This window comes from Mastigoproctus giganteus, chromosome 5, assembly GCF_048544385.1.
Source record: "Mastigoproctus giganteus isolate SK-2022 chromosome 5, ASM4854438v1, whole genome shotgun sequence".
NCBI classification, from domain to species: Eukaryota; Metazoa; Arthropoda; class Arachnida; order Uropygi; family Thelyphonidae; genus Mastigoproctus; species Mastigoproctus giganteus.
In genome coordinates, this window is record NC_143579.1 from 82,747,432 (window position 1) to 82,772,303 (window position 24,872).

Genomic DNA, 24,872 nt, shown 5'->3' on the forward strand with positions numbered 1-24,872 from the left:
GATGAACATTAACAGAATTCTCGTGTAATTTAATTTCTATGGTTTTGGCAATTAATAGTGGCATATAATTACGTTGGACATTAAGTATTTTGGCCTCGTTAAATAAAAAAAGTATGTTTTTCGTTAATGGCATGAAAGGCTAATTCTGACACTGCTGAACGAGACATGAACTGAGGCTTCATGTTGATTTACACGAATATTCAGAGAAAAACACGTCGAACCTTGGTAAGACGAGTCACAATCACCGCAAGAAATGTTGTATACCAGGTCATTAATTTGTGTTGCAAACGCAGAAAGAACGGAGCGATTGTTCAGTATAGTTCAGACCTGCCCTTAATGGTTTTGTTAAGGGCAGGTCTTGCCTGACCAATTTGATTGGATACTATGATGTAGTCACAAAAGAACTGGATGCAGGGAATAACTTTGATATTATATATTTGGATCTTAGAAAGGCTTTTGATACTGTTGCACGTGAAAGACTGCTGCACAAATTGGAGCAGTGTGGCATTGGAGGCAAATTGCTGCTATGGATAAGGGGATGGTTGAGTGGCAGAAGACAGAGAGTGGTAATCAATGGACACTGCTCAACGTGGACTAATGTTATTAGTGGAGTTCCTCAGGGTTCAGTGTTGGGTCCATTGTTGTTTTTGGTGTTTATGAATGATATTGATGATGGGATATCAAGTTTAATGTCCAAGTTTGCAGATGATACAAAGGTTGGCAGGGTTGTTAAGGACACTACTGACGCTATGCTGCTGCAACAGGATCTGGAAAGGTTGAACAGATGGGCTGAGTGGTGGCAAATGAAGTTTAACATTGACAAATGTAAAGTACTACATATGGGAAACAGTAACCCCAGAGCAACATATCAACTCTGCGGTACTACACTGACAGTGGTGGAGAATGAAAAGGACCTGGGAGTAATTGTGCAGACCGATATGAAGTTCTCTGAGCAGTGCAGACAAGCTGCAAGAGTAGCTCATGGTGTCTTGTCAATGATATACAGGAATTTTTCTAGCAGGGATAAGGAGGTGATTATTCCCTTGTATAAGGCAATGGTTAGGCCACATCTTGAGTACTGTATACAGGTCTGGAGGCCTCATTTCAAGAAGGATGTAGAGCTGCTGGAACGGGTACAGAGAGGGGCAACAAGATTAGTGAATGGAACAAAGGGTTGCTCTTACGAAGAAAGGCTTAAGTTTTGCAAATTACAGAGTCTGGAGACTAGGCACCGGCGAGATGATCTGATAGAGGTGTATAAGGCTTTGAATGGTTTGAGCATGCTCAATGCCAATGGGATTCTTCATCTTGCTCAAAATAATCACCTCAGAGGGCATAAATTCAAATTGAGGAAGGATGGATGTCGGATAGATATGCGGAAATTTGCCTTTGGCCAGCTGGTGGTTGGTTGGTGGAACCGACTTCCGTCACTTGTTGAAGTTGATAGCCTAAACAAATTTAACGCTCAACTGGACAGGTATTTCGAACGAACGGAGGGGTGAAATGGGAGTGGTATGTTTTTTTTTTTTTTTTTTGGCTGATGCTGAATAAGCTTGCTTTCTTGCATCATATGCCTCTACTAATGCTAATGCTAATAGTGCGTAAATTCCGTATTGGCCTGGCCACAATTTTAAATTCGGTATCTTTAAAGAATCTATTAAGCTGTTTGTGCCACTGTTCAACATATGCGACAGAAATAAAGTATTTTTTGATATTACTATTGTTGGTTGGTGTAGTATTTTGTATCCTATCCTTAGCCTGTACCCTAATCCGGTTTATTGTGGCAAGGCGATAACCCAAGTTTAAGCACCTGCTAATTAATATTTGTGAGCACAAAGCAGATTCCGTTGTTGAATATTTATAGGCATTTAGAAATTGATTAAAGATAATCGATCTTTTGTAGGCGAACGGGTGATAGCTATTATAATGTAGAAGCATACCGGTGTTTGTAGGTTTTCGATAGATGCTAAATTGGATCTTATTCGAGTCCCGAGTAAGCGTGATATTCAGAAAGTTTAATGACTTTATATCCGTATCCTCCCTTTCCAATGTAAATTTGAAATAATATTATTAAACGAATGTAAAATGTCTTGGATAGTACTACTATCAGTAATAACTAGAACATCGTCTAAATAACTCCCATAATATGTAATACGGGGTTGAAAAGGTGTCAAATGTATATGTTCAATTGTTGAGAGATAGATCTCTGACATGAAGCCGCTCAGGCTCAAACCCATTGGTAATTTGTCTCGAAAGGTGATATAGTTGGCCTCAACTAACAGTCTAATTAAGTGAAAAATTTCCTTAATAGGTAGCTTCGTATAATTAATCGGTATTGAGTATTACAGCTTGATTCATGCTATCTAATTCATTTTTTAAACTCTTATTTATTTATTGACTATTTAATTCACTTCCTGTCTCTCTAGGGGTAACCTATCGATACACACAATTATGGGGGATTTTTTAAATGGCTATGTGCAAAATGACATTAAATCAGCACTAAGATACTCGGCCCAAAGTTACCATATTTCGTTTCTAAAATATTGCCTTCAAAACAACATTCTGAAGTTTGCCATGGTTAATTTAAATCAAAAAATTTCAAGCATAAAACAACTAACACTAGCCACTTCGCGTAGTATCGTTAAGCTTGCCTTAAAATCTCAATATTCGAATAAACAAAAATACCTTTCCCAGGTTAGGAAGCTTTGCGATAAATTAAAAAATTATCTACATCCGAACGATTGGTCTGTATTGAAGACCTCCATAGATTTGCGACGGGAAGCACATGCCTCAGAAATAAAAAAAAACAGACACGTTAATAAATTGCAAACATTATCAGAAAGGTCAAGACACGTTCATGCGAATTCTAACACATTGCCGCGGGCTTGCGACCAAGTACGTACAAGTCGGGTGACAACCCCTACCACAGACACACAGCGTACTACCGCAGAATACATCAGCTAGTTCACAAACACCCCCCCTCACCCAGTATTCAACGAACTGACATATCAACAGGTTACAAATCTTTCCTCGTGTACGCTATTGCAGGACCAGATTTCACTTTTATCCAAAGGGTTAAATTGTAATTTACCACCTCGAAAACTACCTAAAAAACAATACGTAATTGATATTGAATTTTGACTTCGTAATGTTTCACAAAAAGATTTATTTATTCAACATGTTAACCAAGTAGTGAATAACATAAGAGAAACGTGACTTCCTAAATTGAATACACATGACAGTTCAGCTTTACGAGAACTTTGGGAAAATAAAGACATTATTATACAGAGGGCAGATAAAGGCCAACTAATTAATTACTCTACCAATTAATTATACGAAGTTACCTATTAAGGAAATTTTTCACTTAATTAGACTGTTAGTTGAGGCCAACTATATCACCTTTCGAAACAAATTACCAATGGGTTTGAGCCTGAGCGGCTTAATGTCAGAGTCTATCTCTCAACGATTGAACATATACACCTTTTTGACCCCATATTACATACTATGGGAGGTATTTAGACGATGTTCTAGTTATTACTGATAGTAGTACTATCCAAGACATTTTACATTCGTTTAATAATATTCATTCTAGACTCAAATTTACATTGGAAAGGGAGGATACAGATACAAAGTCATTAAACTTTCTAAATTTCACGCTTACTCGAGACTCGAATAAGATCCAATTTAGCATCTATCGAAAACCTATAAACACCGGTATGCTTCTACATTATAATAGCTATCACCCAGTTATGGTGGAAGAGGAAAATTTATAAAGCCTTTATCATCTTCCACACAGAAAGTATTCGAAATGCGCTGAACTATCCAAAGAATAGCAATTCAGCCCTCCAGCAAATAAACAATAATCAATATTTAAAATTGCCCAAGTTTCCCACCACGCCCAGATGATGACTTAAAAACTCTCAGGATAGCAATACTCTGCGCTCTGACAGAAACCTAACATGACAAAATTCCCTAGGACTACCCTGCCATGTGTAGGAACCTGGGGCCCCACACCAAAAAAATAACCATGTAGGGGAGGGAAATGTCCAGGCAGCCAGGGAGGCAGATTAGCTGAAAAATATCAGTAAGCTAGTAGCAAAGGGATGCAATGTAGAATGAATGAATGAGAATGAAACACGGAATGAATAGGCTGGGCACTGAGTGAACTAGGAATTATGATAAAAGGGAATAAAACAGTTATGGTGAAAGAAAGAGTGACCTAGCATAAGGTTTGTTGTTGGGTTTTATTGGCGCATTACCTAGCATAAGGAAAGAGAGAGTGAATGTAATTGGCCGAAAAAATACAAAGTTAAAAATAACTTACATTATTTTATACATACTAACAAACATTTATTAACACAAACACTATCGCTGCATTCTCCCCTAGCCTGCAAAAAACTTGTGGCTTGGCCTGCACCACAACTGAAGAATAACAGTGAGTTGAGTTTCCCGGAGAGGGCAGTGCAGAAAGCAAGAGTTGAATAAATGAAATGAAAGCCAGAAGAATGAATGAAAGTGTAAGTGTGTAAGAAAAAGATGAATGAGTGAGAAAAAAAAAAAAAAAAAAGAATTAAAAAAAAAAATATATATATATATATGTTTATATACACACAGTCCATTCCTGGTATTTGGGACACATCGGGACTAGTGCATTTTGGCCCGATTAAGCAGCTGCCCCAATTATCCGAAGTTTCACGTAAATAGTTAAAAATACAATGTATCCCCCCCCCCTTTACAATTAGTTCACTGTACAATCAAATCACGTTACGACGAACTCACCATAGTAAATACTGTTCACTATATAATGTGCAGTAAGCGCCAGTCATTGTGTTCACGTTTGTGAATTGGATTTTAATTCTATTAAACAGCGATTCTAATTAGCAAAAATAGGAGGAATATTATCCGCAGGCTATAAAAGCAAAGATATATTAAGCACAAATTTACCCTTTATTACCTTACCAATTAAAAAAATTAAATGAGATGTGAAAATCGGAAGAATATACATGATAATCGGAATAATTAATATGTACATACGAACTAGTTGATATTTCTGTTCACTGACATCTGTGGGCGGGGGGTTAAAATTTAAAACAGTAAAAGATAAGCAATCAATAACAAAGAACACGGCACACACAAATTGCAAGTAATACGATACGCACAAGTGAGAACCAAGTAACGAGTTACAAAGCTTTAAAAATAGGAATGAAGAGAAGATCTGAAAATTGATTTTTTTATATGATTGAAGATTTCGTGGAAGTGTAAACATATTTTACCATAATAATCCACAGAATGCCAGCTGTCAGTATTATTGCAAATTCAGTAAGATCGAGTTTACTGTCCGTTTATGATAGATTTCACTAACAGAAAAGCCCAATAAACAGGTGACTGCTAATTGTTTATATTGTTTTATGGTTGTGACCTCTAGAATTTCGACCGAACCACGTGGTACCATCAGAGACAATTGTAGGGTAATCTCCAGTGCTGCGGTCTCCTGCCCCGATTAAACGGCATGCTGTCCCAATTAAGCGAAGTAAACCCTGGCTATTTTCTCGATTGGTTTCTGTTTTTTAAGATTTGCCCCAAATAAACGGCTGCCCCGATTAACCGGTGGCCCAAATAACCGGAATCCACTGTATATATAAAAAATATAAGAAAAAAGTATAAAAAAAAAAAAAAAAAAAAAAATAGAATGCAAATAGAGTCGGAATGCAGATTATGAATGAAGTAGATGTGTGTCTCTCCCATTCCTTTGCCTGGTGGGTTCTCCACCGCCAGCTAACATATCCTACCCCCGGGACAGGATGGGCAGCTTGACCTTCCTACCGGATTTGACACTACTTGGACATGACAGCCATCACTGACGAAGACATATTGCAGCTTTGCTGCATGTCGATCTGAACTGGGTATTCTAAACCGGTTTTCTTTAAAACCCCATCCCCATGCAGGGGGGGAGGAGACAGGTATCTGTCTCCCCCCCATACTTCGCCTGGTGAGGCTCGTCTCCACTGACCTCTTTGGGGATGCCTACTCTATCGTCCCTATCCTTCTATTTGTTTTCCCCCAGTCTTCAGTCTTCCCTCTCTCTCTCACTAAACTGACTGAGTAAACCCCTTAACAATGCCACCAAATTCTAATCGTCTAAATTTTACCGCTTTTTTGTAAATCTCTTTTGGCTAAGTTCTAGTGTACACCCTCCCCCCATTTTTTTTTTAGGCCTTCTACTGAAATCCTTGGAAATTAGGTAGTGGAGCCTGCCAGAGTACTTAAATAATCTACCAGGTGCCTGACCTGCCTCCTCATGGCAAAGTGTGGGCAATGGTGGGTCCCAATAAGGGCCCAATTTGCTAAATGGTCAAGAAAACAACAGAACATAACGCTATACAGCAGACCACACTTTTTAAATCTCTGGCCTCAACAGAGTTCTGTGTCACTCACAAAGAATACAATGCGGAGATGGGGTAACCCCTTGTGCCATCCGACAACTAACACACTTTACATTTTACAGGTGGTCGGATAGGTTTTATGAGTACCACTAAGTTGTAGAATGGTAATCCCCTTAGCTCTCTTAATTTGTGCAGCAGCACTAATTGCCTGAAGGCCTGAAATGTGAACTGTCATCAAATCCGTTCGTTATGTGAAAATTTTCTTCACTCAATGGAAACTATTTTAAATGTAACTTCCAAGGGGAATTCAAAATAATTTGCTATAAAAGAAGTTCGTTAAATAGAGGTCAGACTGAGTAATTTAGAATTGTAAAAATGGTTATAAAGTTTTATGTAGAAAATATCTTAACAATAGATAGTGAAAAATGCAAATTTAGTTAAATAATTTTAAGCTTATTTGAATAGTAGGTAAACATGTAAAAAAATTTACAGAATATTACAAAGTTTGAAGTGTACTGCATCCAAATGCTACATGTCACTGTTAATAAAGGCCGTAGTGTTGCGTACTGTCCCAAAAAAAGCACTGCCATTCACAAAAACGAAACATATGCAAACACAGAGAACATCCTCTTAGGTGTACATTATCAGAAGTATGAGTGGTAAGATATATGGTGATTTAAAGGTAATTTACATTTTATTAGGACTACAAAAGAGCTACACTAAGTATTGTTGCGTTCTCTGCAAGTGGGATAGTTGTGCCAAGGATATGCACTATGAGAAGAGGAGTTGGCCTCAACGAAAATCATTTACACCCGGAATGAAGAACATAGCATTTGAACCTCTGGTAGATCCAAATAAAGTTTTACTTCCACCACTCCGCATCAAACTGGGGCTCATGAAAAATTCTGTGAAGGCATTGGAACTGAACAGCCCTGCATTCACATACTTGCAAGAGAAATTCCCAAGACTTAGTACAGAGAAATTCCCAAGACTTAGTACAGAGAAGATTGAGACAGGTGTTTTCATTGGTCCACAAATAAGGCAACTTTTCAAGATGAACAGTTCAAATGTGTCCTTAGTGATAGCGAGAGAAATCAGCGTGGAAAGCCTTTCGAAATGTTTCGAACACAGCACCTTGAGGGTTGCACTTGGTACATTCAGAACACTACCAACTCATAGCTTCTACATTGATGCTCATGTGCCGCCACTAACATTATGTAGAGAACATTGTTACTGAAGTATGCTGTCAAAATACAAAGTTGTGCCTCGCATCCTGTTCAACCATATCTATTCAATACGCCACTAGAAAACCTCTACAGAAATAAACCTAGCATAGTAAAACCAGCTGATCTTCTCCTCCTTGAACTGATGCAGGTTTGGAATGTTTCCATTCATTCTGTACAGAATGTAGTAAATTTCACTCAACCACCATGGAGTCCTGCCGTTCTACCAACTTGTGACACTTACCTCTGCCAATGGGGAAAGAATATTCTACAAGCATCAAATACCAGACAATTTCATGCAGTTCACACTATAAATATATTGATTTTTCCCCAATTTATACGGATGGCTCTAAATCCAACTCAAATGTTGGAGCAACTGCAGTGTTGCCAAACAATACTTTTTCAGCATCCCTTCCACTTGAATTCAGTATCTTCTCGGCAGAATTATATGCAATTAAACTAGCCTTAGAAAAAGATCTGTTCTGACTCTTCATTAAAATTTGTTATTTACACTGATTCCCTTGACTCATTTATGACATTATGTAACTCCTCAGATAAAGTTCACCCTGTTCTAAATGAAATTAGAAGATTATTACTGCAGATTGAAGAGTGCCACCAACTGGTCACCTTCTGCTGGATTCTGGAATTTCTGGTAATGAACTGGCCGATAAAGCTGCAAAAATCCAACTACCTTAGATTTAACAAATGTCCCTGTTCCAGCATAAGACTATCAACAAATCATTCATGGTGCATGTCTAACAGAAAGGACAGCACTCTGGCATTCTCAAACGAATAATAAACTTTTTCAATTTAAACAGGATCCTAAAATTTGGCATTCCGGTATCCGTACATCAAGAAGAGAAGAAATAGTCAAGAGCAAGAATAGGTCATACTCATTTAACTCACCTTCATTTACTCACAGGAGGTGATCCATCTCAGTGTCCACACTGTTCTGTAAATCTGACTGTTAAACATTCTCATTGAATGTCCATACTATAAACAAGACAGAAATACAACCCTGCTATCATTGGTTAACCTTCGGAAACGAATAACTCTAGAGAATGGCATTGGTGACAATGCAAATATTCCTGAATTTTTCAACTTTCTGGGTGCCTCCGTAGCCAGGTGGGAAGGAGCAGCAGTGCGTAGCACACGCTTCTTGATTAGACCAGGGTTCGAGCCCGTCACCACCAAATACGGAGGATGCGAAAAGGTCAGAGAATGACCACCGCATATCCCGGAGCAATATGGCCTTAGTTGCTAATGCTCCTAAAAACCAAAATAACAATAACAACAACAACAATTCAACTTTCTGAAGCAAATTGGAGTCTTTAATCATTTCTGATTTCAGCCTTTTCTGACATTGCAAGAATTTCTCATATATTCATATAATAACTGAATTGGTGCATTATAGCCAAAGCAGCTTATGCACCATCAAACCCCCACAACAACTACACTGTAGTTGTAATTGCGAAACATTTAAATTGTTTGAGTTTTTTTGTTTTTTTTTTGTTTCAATATGTAATATAAAATTTGTGCATCAGGACCAGATTTTTTGTGTTGGCCACATTTTTTATTCATTCCTGTTATTGTATAATTGGGAATAAAGTGAGTTACAAACTGTCCTAGCAGGAAATGTATGTCTACATAATTTCCTTACATATTAGGAGGGTTACTGCAAACGCAGCTGGCAGATTACTCTACTTGTGGATAGACTGCCTACTAAAGGTGATAATTGATTTTGCCTGTTGTTGCCTCACACTGGACAAATTGAGGTATGCTGTTCTTTGAAAAGAGCTCTGAAAATGTAATAGTAATAATGGCAAGTGAGGCAAGAAAGCAAACTTAAATAGTATCAGCAAAAAAAAATCAGATCTCCTCACCACAGGTGACTAGTCTCAAGATGCTTCAATTTGCAGGACTGAAACCTTTCTAGGTAAGAGCACCCTTTTGTTCCCTTTACCAGTCTGATTGTTTTGCTCTGCACCTATTATAGCAGATCTATATACATCCTAAAGTGAGGACTCCAGACTTGTATACAGTACTCAAGATGCGGCCTGACTATGGCCTTATACAAAGGTGTAATCACGACCTTATACCTGCTAGCAAAGTTTCTGTATATCATTTACAAAACCTCATGAGCTATCCTGGCACCATGTCTGCACTGCTCAGAGAATTTCATGTCTGATTGCAAAATTACTCCCAGGTCGTTTTCATTCTCCACATCCATGAGTGCAGTATTGTAAAGAGTTGATAAGTTACTCTGTGGTTACTGCTACCCACATGCAGTACCTTGCATTTGTCAATGTTAAACGTCTACTGCTATTTCTCTGCCCATAGACCCAATTTTCCTAGATCTTGCAATAGCTCACCCTGACCTTGTTAACCACCCTACCAACCTTTGTATCTTCTTTGTATTATCTGCAAACTTAGACATTAAGCCTGATATATCTTCATCAATATCATTATTAAATGTTGAAAACAACAATGGGCTCAGCATTGAATCCCGGGGAACACCACTAATAATGTTAGTCCACAAAGAGCAGTGCCCATTGATAACCACTCTGTCTTCTTCCGCTAATCATTCCTTTATCCATAATGGTAGCTGTTAATGCCATATTGCTCCAGGCGCCTCCGTAGCCAGGTGGGCAGAAGCAGCAGTGCGTAGCACACGCTTCTTGATTTAGACCGAGGTTCGAGCCGTGACCACCAAATACGAATAATGCGGAAAGGTCAGGGAATGACCACCACATATCCCCAGAGCAATATGGCCTTAGTTGCTAATGCTCCTAAAAACCAAATAACAAACAACAACAAACATATTGCTCCAGTTTGAAGAGCAGTCTTTTATGTGCATCAGTATCAAAAACCTTCCTGAAATTCAAGTATATGGTATTAAAATTATTTTTTGCCTCCAGTTTGCCTGCATCATAGTAACATCAGATTGGTTAGACAAGACTGTCCCTTAACAGATCCATGCTGTGATTTCAGTATAATTGCATGCCTGTCCAGATGATCCTGCATTACTTCTTTAACCAGCGATTCCATTATTTTCTCTGGAAAAGACGTTAAGCTAACATGTCTCTAATTACTCATGATGCCTTTTGATTTCCCTTTTTTAATTGGAGATGAATTGCACATCTCCAATCCATAGAGATGGATTGGAAATGTGCAATCCATAGACCTCCTCTGAATCCCAGGATGCTCTCATAATTATGGCTAAGGGTTTGCTTACCTCCTTTGTTGCCTCCCTTAATATGTGCACCAGTACTCTGTGATACTAGCATATGCAATTATGTAGTAAAATAATGTTATGATGTCATTAAATGGGTGGTTGTTGTAATTAAATGTTATGATGTCATTAAATGGGTGGTTGTTGTAATTAAATGTTATGATATCATTAAATGGGTGGTTGTTATAATTAAATGTTATGATGTCATTAAATGAGGTTGAAGTGATATGAGAGTATGGATTTTGAAACATTCACCTAATAGCCTATTCTTTCTTCCTTTGGGTGCCATCTTCTTTAGCTGCTGAAACACTTTTGTTGAAAAAATTTGCAACTTACTGATGAAGAAGCTGTGTGATGATGGCTTGGTTTCAGTTGCTTGATCACAATTTTGTCACTGTGTATCCTTGCATATATCCACTCATGAAACAGGAGGCCTCAATTTTATTAGTGATTATGTAGAAAAATAATGGTGTGATGTGTCTACTTCTTTGTATACATCATCATTGCATCAATATCAGTAAATGAATCGACACAAAATCCTTGTGTATCATCTTGCTTTCTTTGTCTGATATATTTCAAATTATTTTTTCACTTTTTGTTGAGATATAAAGGAGCTTTTGTAATAAACAAAACTGAAATAGGAAGGTACTACTTCATATGGCATACAAACAAATGTGCTTTTCTTTAGCAACAAAGCTTGTTATACCTACTTGGCATTTTGTTTTATCATTTCTAAATTGAATTTTCATTGTGTAAATTAAAGATGGTGTTGGCAACAGTAATCACAGAATGTAAGTATTCTGTGTGTCTTCTGAAGTTCTCCTTGATATAATGTAGTATAGTGGATTTGTTCTGTTAACTACATGTCAGTTGTATGGAGAGATCTGGATTTGAATCCCATTATGATTGATTTCCAGCTTTGAGGAATACTTATGGGCATATTCATCTGAGGCTGTATTTAATAATTATCAGATAGGTGGAGTAGGATTTTCCTCTGAGTTATTTTGTGTTTTTCACCATATACAACCTGAACGATGGCTTGCGAATGCTTGTGTAGAATAAAGCCCATATGAAATAGTATTCCTTTGGAACTGGATCACTATGACCAAAGTTGTGGATGTACACCACAGCTTTGGTCATAGACACAACCTACAGCAACATTAACACTTTCTGAGGATGCTAATTGTTACTTTTAATCTCTTCATGTTTAAATTATTTCGAGAGTTGCACAAAAAGTGCAACTCTCTTCATTTACCATTGTGGAGTTCTGCACTGAATTTACTTTTGTTGATGAAAGTATAAATTTAATGAAGTGATTAGGAATCTCCCCTGGGTGTACTGGGTGCCTATGAATGACTAACTTTGATTCACTTATCGTACAAGCTATTTAAGTATCCTTGCCATTGATTATTGATCATTCAGGTGATTGCACCCTCATAATGGGCAGTATGTAACACCATCAACAGTTGATTGTAGTCTCTAGTCAACAGCTATTAACCAGTGAGGTTTTTCAATAAATGAAATATTTATACTCTGTAGTGTAGAGGAATTTGTAACTAAACAGGAGTCACAAATACACAAATGCATGTAAATTGTAAGCATTTGTGTATTTCTTATTTATTGTCTGGAATATATTCTGTTGAGGAAAATGATTCAGTAATTCACATAATGAAATAATTTCTTTAGCTGCAGATTTAACATGTTTCAGCTTCTACTATTAAAAGATGAAGGTTGAAATGCAGCAAGTGGGGTAATTTTTTGACCTATAAGAAGAAGCAATCATTGTGATCTCTGCCCATCATATATCTTAATCCAAAAATTGTGTTCTATTTTCATTTTTTAATGATGACACACCATGTATAATCCCCCTTCCAACTTATTTAATCAATGAAATTTGACAAGAAATGAGATGGATAGTGGTGTTGACTATCTTTTCAAGTCTTGTATCATGTAAGTGAAGCATTATTATTTCTCTATATATGTAACCTCATATATGTATTTATATTATGTATATTTTTATATTTAGACAATAATTAGGAAATATTACTATTTGCAGCTTTCCCATGAACGTGAGGAAGAAGAAAGAAAAGAGCTTCAAAAATTAATTATGGAAGCAGATAATGATGAGAGGAAGAAAAAAGACAAAGGTATGTTAAAAGTATTTTTGGAATAAAAACTGCAAGAGAGTAACAGGAAATGAAAAATAAAAAGGTATTTTAGCCCCTGTGCTCTCTGTTCCTGTTGTAATTGACATCATGAAAACAAATCTTTAAAATGATATTAATTACAAATATATTATAATGCATTTAGTAAATTATAATACTACTCGATACACTTGACAAATGCCGTGTCAGTATTAAGAGTTTTGCAATATTCGTCATCTTGTGAATTTTACAAAATCTACACTTTAGTCTCACCAATGTGCACTGAAATGTAACATCCTAATTTTAAGAATAAAAAGGACCTCAGCTATTTTAAATTTCCTAAACCTTGTTACTGCCTGTTATTGTTTCAAGTTTGCTGTTAAAGTTAGATTAATTTTGCTGGTATATGGTTTTAATAATAATCTAAATTTTTAATGCATATAGATGAGCTTTTACAATTTTTAAGTGCCGATTCCAAATCTTTAATTCATTTGATCATTTTTGGTGCAGAATATGAAGAACAAATGGTAATGTATACAGGTACTTGATCTTCTTAAGTTCTTGTGTAACCAATACTTCATTTAGTGGTTTGATAGCTCTTATATTATTTATTTATTTTTTTTGTTTCACTTTTTTGAACCTATTTTTTTTTGCTCATCATGTGAATCTCCTTTTCAAATGCCAACACTACTCCATCACCATTGCTCATTCCATTTATCATGGTACCTTTTTACTGCCGTCTTGATATCTTGGTGAAACTGTTCTTCAATCATGGCACCAAGATTCTGTGGAAAGTATGCAGGGAGGCTGGTCAGAATATTTTGGTTTGTAACATACCCCTACTCTTATTGTTTCCTTTGTTTCCAACTATCCAAAATTACACAGATTCAGTGCTGCCTTACCTTAGTTTCGAATCTGGGAGAATCTACTGTGTGAATACAATTATGTAAATAGATTTATGTTTTTATCACATTTACAAGTTTTTATTTTGCAGATTATCCATGGTTTTGATTATCAAGGGAAATTTATTTCCAAACAACTCTTGGATAATCAGCAGTCTACTGTATTCAGTTTAAAAGGCAGCATTGACTCTTGGTGGTGTGGTGTTGTGTTGTAGAAAGCTAAGATAAAAATGGGAGTAGTGATTGTTGCATATTTGCACTGTAATTTTTTTTCCTATGCTTCCTAACGTTGGTTTTTAATCAGGAAATGCTCTTGTCATGCGCACTTTGACAAGTAAGATAATTCCTTCACTCCTTCTCTCCTTACTAAATGAATTCTGCATGAAATAGTAGAACACATTGTCCCATATTTCAGGGTGACACCAAGTTCTTATAAGCATAATTATGTCAGCATTAGTTTTTCTAACCAAGAGTTCACACTCATCCTCTTCATTGACAACATTCCAGACCTAATCAGAAGGCTCATTCTGACTTAGTGATAAATATTCCCAGTGTAAAGGCTGTGAGGATAAGATTTTGTTCTTTTGTTTAGCAAGGAAGTAATATTTTGCATGTATACAATTACATGGTGCACAAGGTCCCTCTGAAAAATGAGCTTATAAATAATGAGGTAGCACAAATTTTATCAATTGCCACTGTATAATTTTGAAATTTGAACTTTCCTTGTGGACAAGCTTCCAGTACTTTCACTATCACTGAAGATATAAAAACAGATAGAACTAGATGATTTTTAATATCATTTGTGCCAACTACTGGAAGCTATGAGGGATATCCCAAAAGTAACATGCTGTGTATGTGCTCCTCACTCCATGAACTTGCTCAAATGACATTTATGAGGATAATAATTTGAAGTTTAACCTTGATATCAGCGTGTGCTTGAAACAGAGTTCCTACATCGAATGTTATAGTAATAGCTAAATAGTGCAAGGAAGCCACAGTCTTTTGCTGGTGAGGATGGGGGGGGGGGTAGATAAGAAAATACAAATTATTTGCTTCTCTCCTCATATAGATAACTATCCAATTGACCTTTGGATTTATTCAAATTGTCAGCCTAAACTACCTGTGAAGGCAACCTGTTCCAACAATCAACACCTTGCTGGCTAAAAGAAAACTTCCTTAGTCTAAATATCTTCCCTTGTAATTTTAATTTATGTCCCCGAGTTCTGGAATTCTCTATGACAGTGAAAATTCCTCCTTGATTTTACTAATCCCTCTCAGAGCCTTATAAACTTCAATTAGGCACCTGAGAGATGCCTGGTTGCCAAGCTCTGTAGCCCAAAAATATGGCATCTTTCCTGATATGCCCTTTTGTCGATCTCTGTTTATGTGGAGGCTCTTAAAAATGGATGGTAATCTTTCTTCAGATTAGATTATAGTTTAAAATGAAAGATCTTTTATCAAAATTGAAAGTTTGTGGTCAAATGCCGATAACAAATTTATGAACTGTTGCAGGAAGTATGTGGTGAGGCAACAGTCGATCATAGTACGATTTCATGTTGGTCTTAATGGTTTTGTTGAGGTCAGGCAACTGCTGAAGGCAAGCAGTGCTCAGGTAGACCAAGAACATCTACAGACAACACGTCATTATTACCACCATTTTGGAGGAGGGCAGACATATATAATTTGTGAAACTGGTTATTTCTTCAGATATAATCTGTGAAGGAATAGCCAGTGAATCTGGAATATCGAAATCATTTGTTCACTGAATTTCAATTGTGGTGTTACAAATGTGAATGGTTGCCACTGGTGGGTCCCACATTTGTTGTCAGATGAACAATGAGCAAAATATAAGGAAATTGCAATGCAGTTAGTTGCACATTACCAACAAGACGGTGAAGAGTTTTTTAAATGATTGTTGCCATTGATGAGAAATGGACATGCAACTTTGAACCTGAAATGAAATCACAACATAAAATTTTAGAAGACAAATGTGAAAATTTCAAAAAGATGACATGTTTGCCTTGTGTACTGTGTGTGGATGTGAGTTTTCAGTTTCAAGTGGCAGAAAACATGTTGTTGTTGTTTGGTTTTTAGGAACATTAGCAACTAAGGCCATATTGCTCCGGTGTGGTGGTTATTCCCTGACTTTTCCGTATTTAGTGGTGACGGGCTCGAACCCCGGTCTAATCAAGAAGCGTGTGCTACGCACTGCTGCTCCTTCCCACCTGGCTACGGAGGTGCCTCGCAGAAAACATGATGTAATCAGATGTGTGCAAACAAATAAGCATAAGGACAAGATGCAGTGCATAAAAAAGAAATGCAAAAATAGATTTAATATAATAATTTCATAGCAACGATAATGTCATACATGCCAAATGTTTACAGCAGGCCCTCATTATAATGCAGTTCGCTCTACGCTGTTTTTATATTATAACCTATATCTCACTCTAACGCTGTCACAACTTACTATAAGGCGCCTCGGTGGGCAGGAGCAGCAGTGCGCAGCACACGCTTCTTGATTAGACCGGGGTTCGAGCCCGTGCCCACCAAATACGGAGGATGCAGAAAGGTTAGGGAGTGACCACCGCATATCCCCGGAGCAATATGGCCTTAGTTGCTAATGCTCCTAAAAACCAAACAACAACAACTCACTATAATGCTCTTTTACCAGCATACAGATTGAATTTTTGGCATGTTTAACGAAAACGTTTCATCTGATGTAGTCAATAGCTTGAAAATGAATAACAAAGTTTCCTACTCTGACTTGTGAAATTTTCTCCCACGCTAATTTAATTGCACTATGGTGACTTGTTACGTAGTTCCGAGACCAACATTTTAAAAAATGATCAAGTATATATTGCTTGTAATATTTGTGTTATATGCATTTATCCGAAGTCACTTGGTACATTGTTAGACATTGTTAGTTTACTTGAACATTGTATCATAATTAACGCAACGCTCTTATATTTTCGAAGATTAATAATGGCGGATAAGAATTAAAAAGGAACAACGTCTGGACGCAGTATAAAACCTACTAGGTAAGAAAAATACTGAACTTGAAAATAAATTAAATTATACGTTTTGAAGCGAATCGATTCTGTTCAATGACAAGTGGATGGGTGCAATAATTTAGGACTGGCAGATTCCACTGTAAGGACAATTATAAAAAATAAAGAATTAATTTTTGTAGACAGCTGTCCCACTGCAAGCAACTAGGCTGGCTATAAAGGCTGCTGAATATGGTGCTGTTTCTTGTATTCTGTGTATCTTGTAAACTCCTCTGACCGTTTGGTCGTCCCTGAGTCTAAACAGAAAATTTGTTTTGTTTGTTTTATTATAATTGAAACGGAGAGACCTCTGAATAATTTTATTGAAGGTAATATCCAATGCACAATCCCGTTAAGTTAAATATTATTAAAGGAAAATCAATTAGCCTATATGATGATCTGAAGAAAGCTCACCTTAAAAAATAAATAAATAAAATGTGGAACCATTTAAAGCTAGTAAGGGCTGGTAAGATAGATTTAAAATCCAAGGAGAAGCTGCAAGTGCAGATCAAGGAGCCGAATATTTCAAAAGAGAACTTCTAAAAATTATTGAAAAGTGGTGTTAAACTTCTCAACAACAAGTTTTTAACATAGATGAAACAGGACTTTTTTGGAAACGAATGCCTAAAAGAAGTTTCATATTGAAAGAAGAAGAAAAAAAAAAAAAAAAACATGTCAGGCTTCAAAACGGCGAAGGATCGGTTGACTTTATTGTTGGATGGTAATGCTGTGGGGATTTTAAAGTAAAACCCCTTTTAGTTTACTAGGAAGACAGCCAAAGTACAACCCAAAATTGATCAGAGTTATGAAAACTCAACAGCCCAGGGCCATCGTTCGGATTAATAAATTCATGATTTTAAGTTTAATTTTGATACATAATGTAGTTACCACATAATTATATACGTATGTAATGGAGAATATTTTATATGTACAATTTTTAATATTAAATATTTTGACCGTTTGTGCATCTTTTTGATACCATTTATTATTGATTAGGAAATATCCTATGGCATAGATCGCGACTCACAAATGCATATGTTACGGGAATATGGCACTTGTTTAGCGCTGATTCACTTACCGCTCTGTTTTTCGGGAACGAATTATCAGCGTTAAACGGGAGTGACCTGTATTTGCATCTTTTGTCATAGAACATAATGGTCCTCTTAGGTGTGCAGATCATGCAGGCTTGTTAAGAAATGTATTTCTTTTTAGTAAAATAGTAAACACAGTTGTGGAAGAACAAAAACAACAGGCATTGTTAGTGAAATTGCACAGATGGGTAAGAAGAGGTAGTGATGGTTCTGAAAAATGGGCCATTCTTGATTGTAACATATGACAGTAATCAAGGTGATTCTAATCTATATCCAATTGTGATGACCTTTTGTAATAAATAAAAAAAAAAATTACTAAATTGAAATGTTTGCTTCTTAACGCTGACATTGGAAGGTAACTATAGAATATAACATTAGACATCTTCTACTGAACACTCTGAAAGCATGTGGGGTTCCTTCAAAAAAAAAAAAAAAACCTGTCTGGCACTTATTGTTGATAATGCTCTTGCATTATGGTAGGTCTAAAAATTGAAATAGCAAGGGTATTAAAAGAAGAAATTGAGCATTTGGTACTAATAGGCTGTCCCAATCATCTTGTTAATTTTTATACTGATAACAGGGCTGCACGTCTTCTTGTAAAAGCAGGTGAATATTTGTAGAAAGTTACTACTATAGAAAGAAGAGTGCTAAAAGAAAAAATAGATTTAAACAATTTTAATTGATGCATGCCATTGAAGTAAAAAATATTTTTAAGAATGTCTCTAAGTGGTGAAAGCCATGTTTAGTCTCTAGAGCAAAGTTTCCGGCATCCCCCTCTCCCCATACTTTTCCTTCAACCCATGCATGGTACTAAGTACTATAGGTTTTGATACCTTTCGTGTTTGGGGTTCTCATAAAAAAAAAAAAAAAAAAAAAAAAAAAAAATGTGTTGGTTGTTTTTGGTTAACTGTGTAACTAGACTGGTTGAACAGTGGAAACCTTTTAGAAGGCTGTTTAAAGGAAAGGTTAGGAGTAGTCAGAAAAGCCATATGAGCACTTTTCAGAATTGCCAGTCTACAACAAAAGATTCTGTTTTTCATGTTTAGTTAGAAAGTGCTTTATTGCTGCATTAGACTCTGCGGTGTTCAAGTTACTATAGAAAATTATGGTGTTTTTATAAATGCTGAGATGGCACAAATTTCATCAACAGGCAGAGAATCAATCATTTTCAAATTCGAAATTTTTTGGGGACAGGTTTCTATTACTTCATTCTATTGAAGTAATAAGGAAACAAATGAAGCAATAGATATTAAAAATATCTATTATTCAAAAATAATAGATAGTTTTAATTTGCAGACTGGTGCAAGATTTTGTTTACCACACAAAATTTCCATAACTGCCATTGGAAGCACCCTCCCTGAACATTACTGAGAGACTGTCTGTGCAGATGGCAGTACTTCACACTCAATGCTAACTCGACATGTCATGTCGAGTTAGTGTTGCATGAAGAGTTTTTTTTTAGCCACATGTCACTGACAATTATTTTGGAAGCACCCTCCCTGAACATTACTGAGCAGACTGTCTGTGCAGATGGCAGTACTTCACACTCAATGCTAACTCGATGTGTCATGTCGAGTTAGTGTTGCATGAAGAGTTTTTTTAAGCCACATGTCACTGACAATTATTTTGAAGCAGGTATCATGTCATACAGGTTGAACAGCGATGTGTGATTCATTATGTGTCAGATGGGACTTAAACGCATCAGAAACAGTTAAAGAAATTAATGAAGCATATGGTATTGCATGTCTTGGTAGGACAGCCATATTTAAATGGCTCAAACGATTCAGTGAAGGCCATGAGTCTGTACCAGATGACCCAAGACCTGGTCAGCCTTCTACCTCAACAATGCCTCAGCAAATGGCAAAAGCCCAGAAAATCTTGGATGAATACAGGTGAATTACACTTCATGAATTTGCTGTTAGAATATCCATTTCCTTCTCTATTGCTCACAATATTGTATTGCACTATTTACAGAAAATATGTTCATATTTTTTGTAAATAGTGCAAATTTTGCAAATATATTTGGATTTCTGTACAAATTGTTGTACAAATTGGAGCAGTATGGCATGAAGTCATACTGCTTAATGCCCTACTAAATGCTAAATTATGCTAAATTTCATTTAGCCAACACACCTTGGCTGCTGGTTAAATAAAAATTTAGACCTTCATGAAGAGATTAAGATCAGAATTATATCGCGGGATTTGGATTCTAAAGCGCTGGATTTCGCGGAAAAAATCCTTGCACTGGCAACTTCCATGAAGTTTGTAAGGTGCTATGTGGGGCCACTATTTCTGAATGGAGTGGAAACTTGGACACTCAGTGCTTCAGCAGTGAAGAGAGTACAGTCCTTTGGGGTGGGAGTGTATATTATAGAAGAATGCTGAGGATCTTGACAAAGCAGATGACAAATGAACAAGTACTACAAATTATAGGACATAATTGGCAAATGATGAGCATCATGAAAAGACAGAAGGTAACATACCTGGGACATATCATGAGAGGAAGGAAATACAAGTTGCTGTGGGTAGTCCTGGAAGGGAGGATGGAGGGGGAAGAGAGGAGTTGGCTGACGTAAAACATCATGGATGGATAACTTCAAGAGATGGATTTGACTGGGGTTCGAAGAACTTGTCAGGTGGGCTGAACATAGAAAGGAGTTCAAAAAAGTGATCGCCAACGTCTGAATTCAAAGATGGCACTGAAAGAAGAAGAAGATGACATTAAGATCAAGTTGCTGCTGTGGATAAAGGGATGGTTGAGTGCGAGAAGACAGAGAGTGGTAATCAATGAACACTGCTCTTTGTGGACTAATATTATTAGTGGAGTCACCCAGGGTTTGGTGTTGAACTCGTTGTTTTTTGTATTTATCAATGATAATGATATCAATGAAGGTATATCAGACTTAATGTCCAAATTTGCAGATGATACGAAGGTTGGCAGGGTTGTTAATGACAGCATGCTGTTGCAACAGGATCTAGAAAAGTTGGGTAGATGGGCTGAGAAGTGGCAACTGAAGTGTAATATTGAAAAATGCAAAATGTACTGCATATGGGTAGCAGTAACCCCAGAGAAACGTACCAACTGTGTGGTGTTACACTCAGGGTAGTGGAGAATGAGAGAGACCTGAGGTAATTGTGCAGTCGAATATGAAGTTTTCTGAGCAGTGCAAACAGGCTGCTAGAGCAGCTCATGGGGGTCTTGTCATGATATACAGGAATTTTGCTAACAGGAATAAGGAGGAGATTATCCCCTTGTATAAGGCAGTGGTCAGGCTACACCTTGAGTAATGGAATGCATACAGGTCTGGAGACCTCATTTTCAAGATATAGAACTACTGGAATGAGTACAGAGAAGGCAACGAGATTGTTGAGTGGAAAAAAGGGCTGCTCTTACCAAGAATGGCTTAAATTCTGCAGGATTGCAACATCTGGAGACTAGGCACTGCTGATGGGATTCTTCCTCTTGCTCAGATTGTGCACCTGAGGGGGCATAAATTCAAGTTGAGGAAAGACAGTTGTAGAAAGATGTGCAGAAATTTTGCCTTTAGCCAGCATGTGGTTCATTGATGGAACAAGCAAACTTCTGTTGTTGCGGAAGTTGATAGCTTAAATAAATTGACACAAGTAATTATAGACCTGTGAGTTTAACTTCTGTTCCAGGAAAATTAATGGAGGCACTGGTTAAAGAAGCACTGCAGGATCATCTAGACAAGACTTCAGTTATAGCTCAGACACAGCATAGTTTTGTTAAGGGAAAATCTTGCCTGACCAATTTGATTGGATACTATGATGCACTCACAAAAGAACTGAATGCAGGGAATAACTTTGATATTATATATTTATAATATCAAAGGCTTTTGATATTATAAATATATCAAAAAAGAAAAGCTTTTGATACTGTTGCACATGGAAGACTGCTGAACAAATTGGAGCAGTGTGGAATCTGCTATGGCTAAAGGGGTGGTTGAGTGGGAGAAGACAGAGAATGGTAATCAATGGTCACTGCTCATCATGGACTAATGTTATTAGTGGAGTCCCTCAGGGTTCAGTGTTGGGTCCATTGTTGTTTTCTATAAATGATATTGATGATGGTATATCAAGCTTAATGTCTAAGTTTGCAGACGATACGAAGGTTGGCAGGGTTGTTAAGGACACTAATGACAGTACGCTGCTGCAACAGGATCTAGAAAAGTTGAGCAGATGGCCTGAGAGGTGGCAAATGAAGTTTAACATTGACAAATGTAAAGTACTACATATGGGAAGCAGTAACCACAGAGTAACATATCAACTCTGTGGTACTACACTGACAGTGGTAGAGAATGAAAAGGACCTGGGGGTAATTGTGCATGCAGATATGAAGTTTTCTGAGCAGTGCATATGGTCTGCAACAGTAGTTCATGGTGTCTTGTCAATAATATACAGGAATTTTTTCAGCATGGATAAGGAGGTGATTATCCCCTTGTATAAGGTAATGGTCAGGCCACACCTTGAGTACTGTATACAGGTCTGGAGGCCTCATTTTAAGAAGGATGTTGAGATGTTGGAACGAGTACAGAGAAGGGCAACAAGATTAGTGAATAGAACAAAGGGTTGTTCTTACAAAGAAAGGTTTAAGTTTTGCAAATTACAGGTCTGGAGACTAGGCACCTGCGAGGTGATCTGATTGAGGTGTATAAAGCCTGGAATGGTTCGGGCATGCTCAGTGCTGATGGGATTCTTCTTCTTGCTCAGAATAATCACCTGAGAGGGCATAAAGACAGATGTCGGATAGATGTGCGGAAGTTTGCCTTTAGCCAGCGGGTAGTTGGTTGGTGGAACAGAATTCCATCCTTTGTTGTTGAAGTTGATAGCCTAAATAAATTTAAGACTTGGCCGGATAGGTATTTGGAATGAAAGAGGGGTGAAATGGGAGAAGGTTTTTTTTTTTTTTTTGTTTTGGCTGATGCTGCATAAGCTGCTTTTTTGCATCATGTGCCTCTACTAATGCTAACTTTGGTTTTTTTTTTTTTTTTTTTAACCAGGTGGTCGTGGGTTGGAAACAACTTACAAGCACAGACGGAAGCATGAAATATAAAAAAATTATCAAAAGTCATTCTTACCATTTTAAAAATTACTCAAAGTACTTCTATGTGAGTGAGAGTCAGTCAGGAAGTAAAATAAACACTGCATTCAGTTCTTCTTTTTGTGGCAAAGCATTTAGAAATTCTTCTGACAGCCAAGCCTATGCAGCAGGACCATTGTTTTGAATAAACTTTGACTCAACATTTCTGATAGGAAATGGGAGAAACAGTCGCTGGTGTATGTTATTTGTTTGTATTATAATTGTTTTCTTTTGTGGTTTGTTTATTGTGTTTTTTTTTAGTGATATTTCACATTTCTTGGCTTCAGCAATTATCAAGGCTCCAGTCTAAATTTTTTATTTATTCGCTTATAATTTTGGCTATTTTTGCCCTTTATCTAATATTTTTATTTTTCTTGAAGCAATCAAAATCATTTGATGGCTAATAGAATATTCAAACAGAAATCCACAGGCAGATATTAAATATTTCAAATATTAGCTTACCTTAGGTAAGCTAATATTTGAAATCCTCATCAGTCATTTTCAATCTACTGCAGGATGAAGGCATCTCTATCAACTTTCCAGTTTCTTCTGTTTTGTGCAATGGCCATCCATTTACTACCCACGAACTCATGAATTTCATTTGTCCATCTCCATTGTTGTCTTCCAGGTTTTCTTCAATCTCCTATTGGGTACCATTCTGTTATTCTCTTAGTCTATCTGTCATCATGTCTTTGAGCTAAGTGTCCTGCCCAAGACCATTTTAGTTCTTTAGTTTTGATAAGAATGTCCTTTACTTGAGTTTGCTGCTTAATCCATTTGTTTCTCTTCTTATCTAACAATCTGATTCCAAATATAATTCGTTCCATTCTTCGCTGTGTAGTTCTCAGCTTCTCTTCCATTCTTTTGGTGAGTGCCCAAGTTTCACTTCCATAAGTCATGGTGGGTAGCGTACATTGGTTCGTTCTTTTACGTTTCAGACAAATTGGGACATTGCTCCTCAGTATGTGACTGTATTTCCTGAATGCTATCCATCAAAAATTTATTCTTCTCTTGATTTCCAGCCATTTATCATTATCACAGCCAATGACTTGTCCCAATAAGTACAGGCAGTTCTCACTTTAAGAGTTTTCGCTTTACAAGTGCCCGGGTTTATGAGTTTTTCCCCCCAAGTATCAAGTATGAACAAATTTGAAAATATGAACATAAATTGCAAAAAATGAATGTTAAACATTCATAAATACCCATTCCAAATCATGTCCATAGCTATACAATAGAGTGTACCCCGCTTTACAATATTAATCAGTTCCAGAGACACCATCTTATCGTTAAAATATCGTAATGTGAACCCAATTACACATTGTTTTTTGGTAATTTGTTTCAAGATCTCAGAAGTTGAAATTTTTGCTGTATAACTAAGCTATTTATCACTCTAAAATGTCATTTTTAAGGTCACGAGCATGACCTTAAGGCCATATAAAAGGTCGTGAGCGTGGTTTGTAAATTATATTAGTTACCAATTTAAATCATTAAAATGCACTACACTTTCGTCATTATCATATGTTCCATTATAAGAATCAATTTTAAACGCTTTCGTGATATTTTTCTATAGCATATTTCTGGAGGTCACTACCATAAAACAATAAAAACAGTGTGCACTTTCCGGTTTATTGGGCTTTTCTGTTACTTCAAGCAATTATAAACGGTTAGTAAACTCGATCTTCTTGCATTTGTGAAAATACCGATAGCTAGAATTGTGTGGTGTTTTATGTTATTATGGTTAAATGCGTT

At 36.8% G+C, this 24,872-nt stretch overlaps 1 protein-coding gene across 1 annotated transcript in view; it reads left to right on the top strand.

The window, feature by feature from the left end:
• LOC150085526 (transcription initiation factor TFIID subunit 1-like) overlaps nucleotides 1-24,872 on the top strand; it is a 700,666-nt gene that overhangs the window by 478,997 nt on the left and 196,797 nt on the right. Inside the window, 1 exon segment of the mRNA XM_090374589.1 lies at nucleotides 12,895-12,985. Coding sequence (XP_090230715.1) covers nucleotides 12,895-12,985 — 91 coding nt within the window.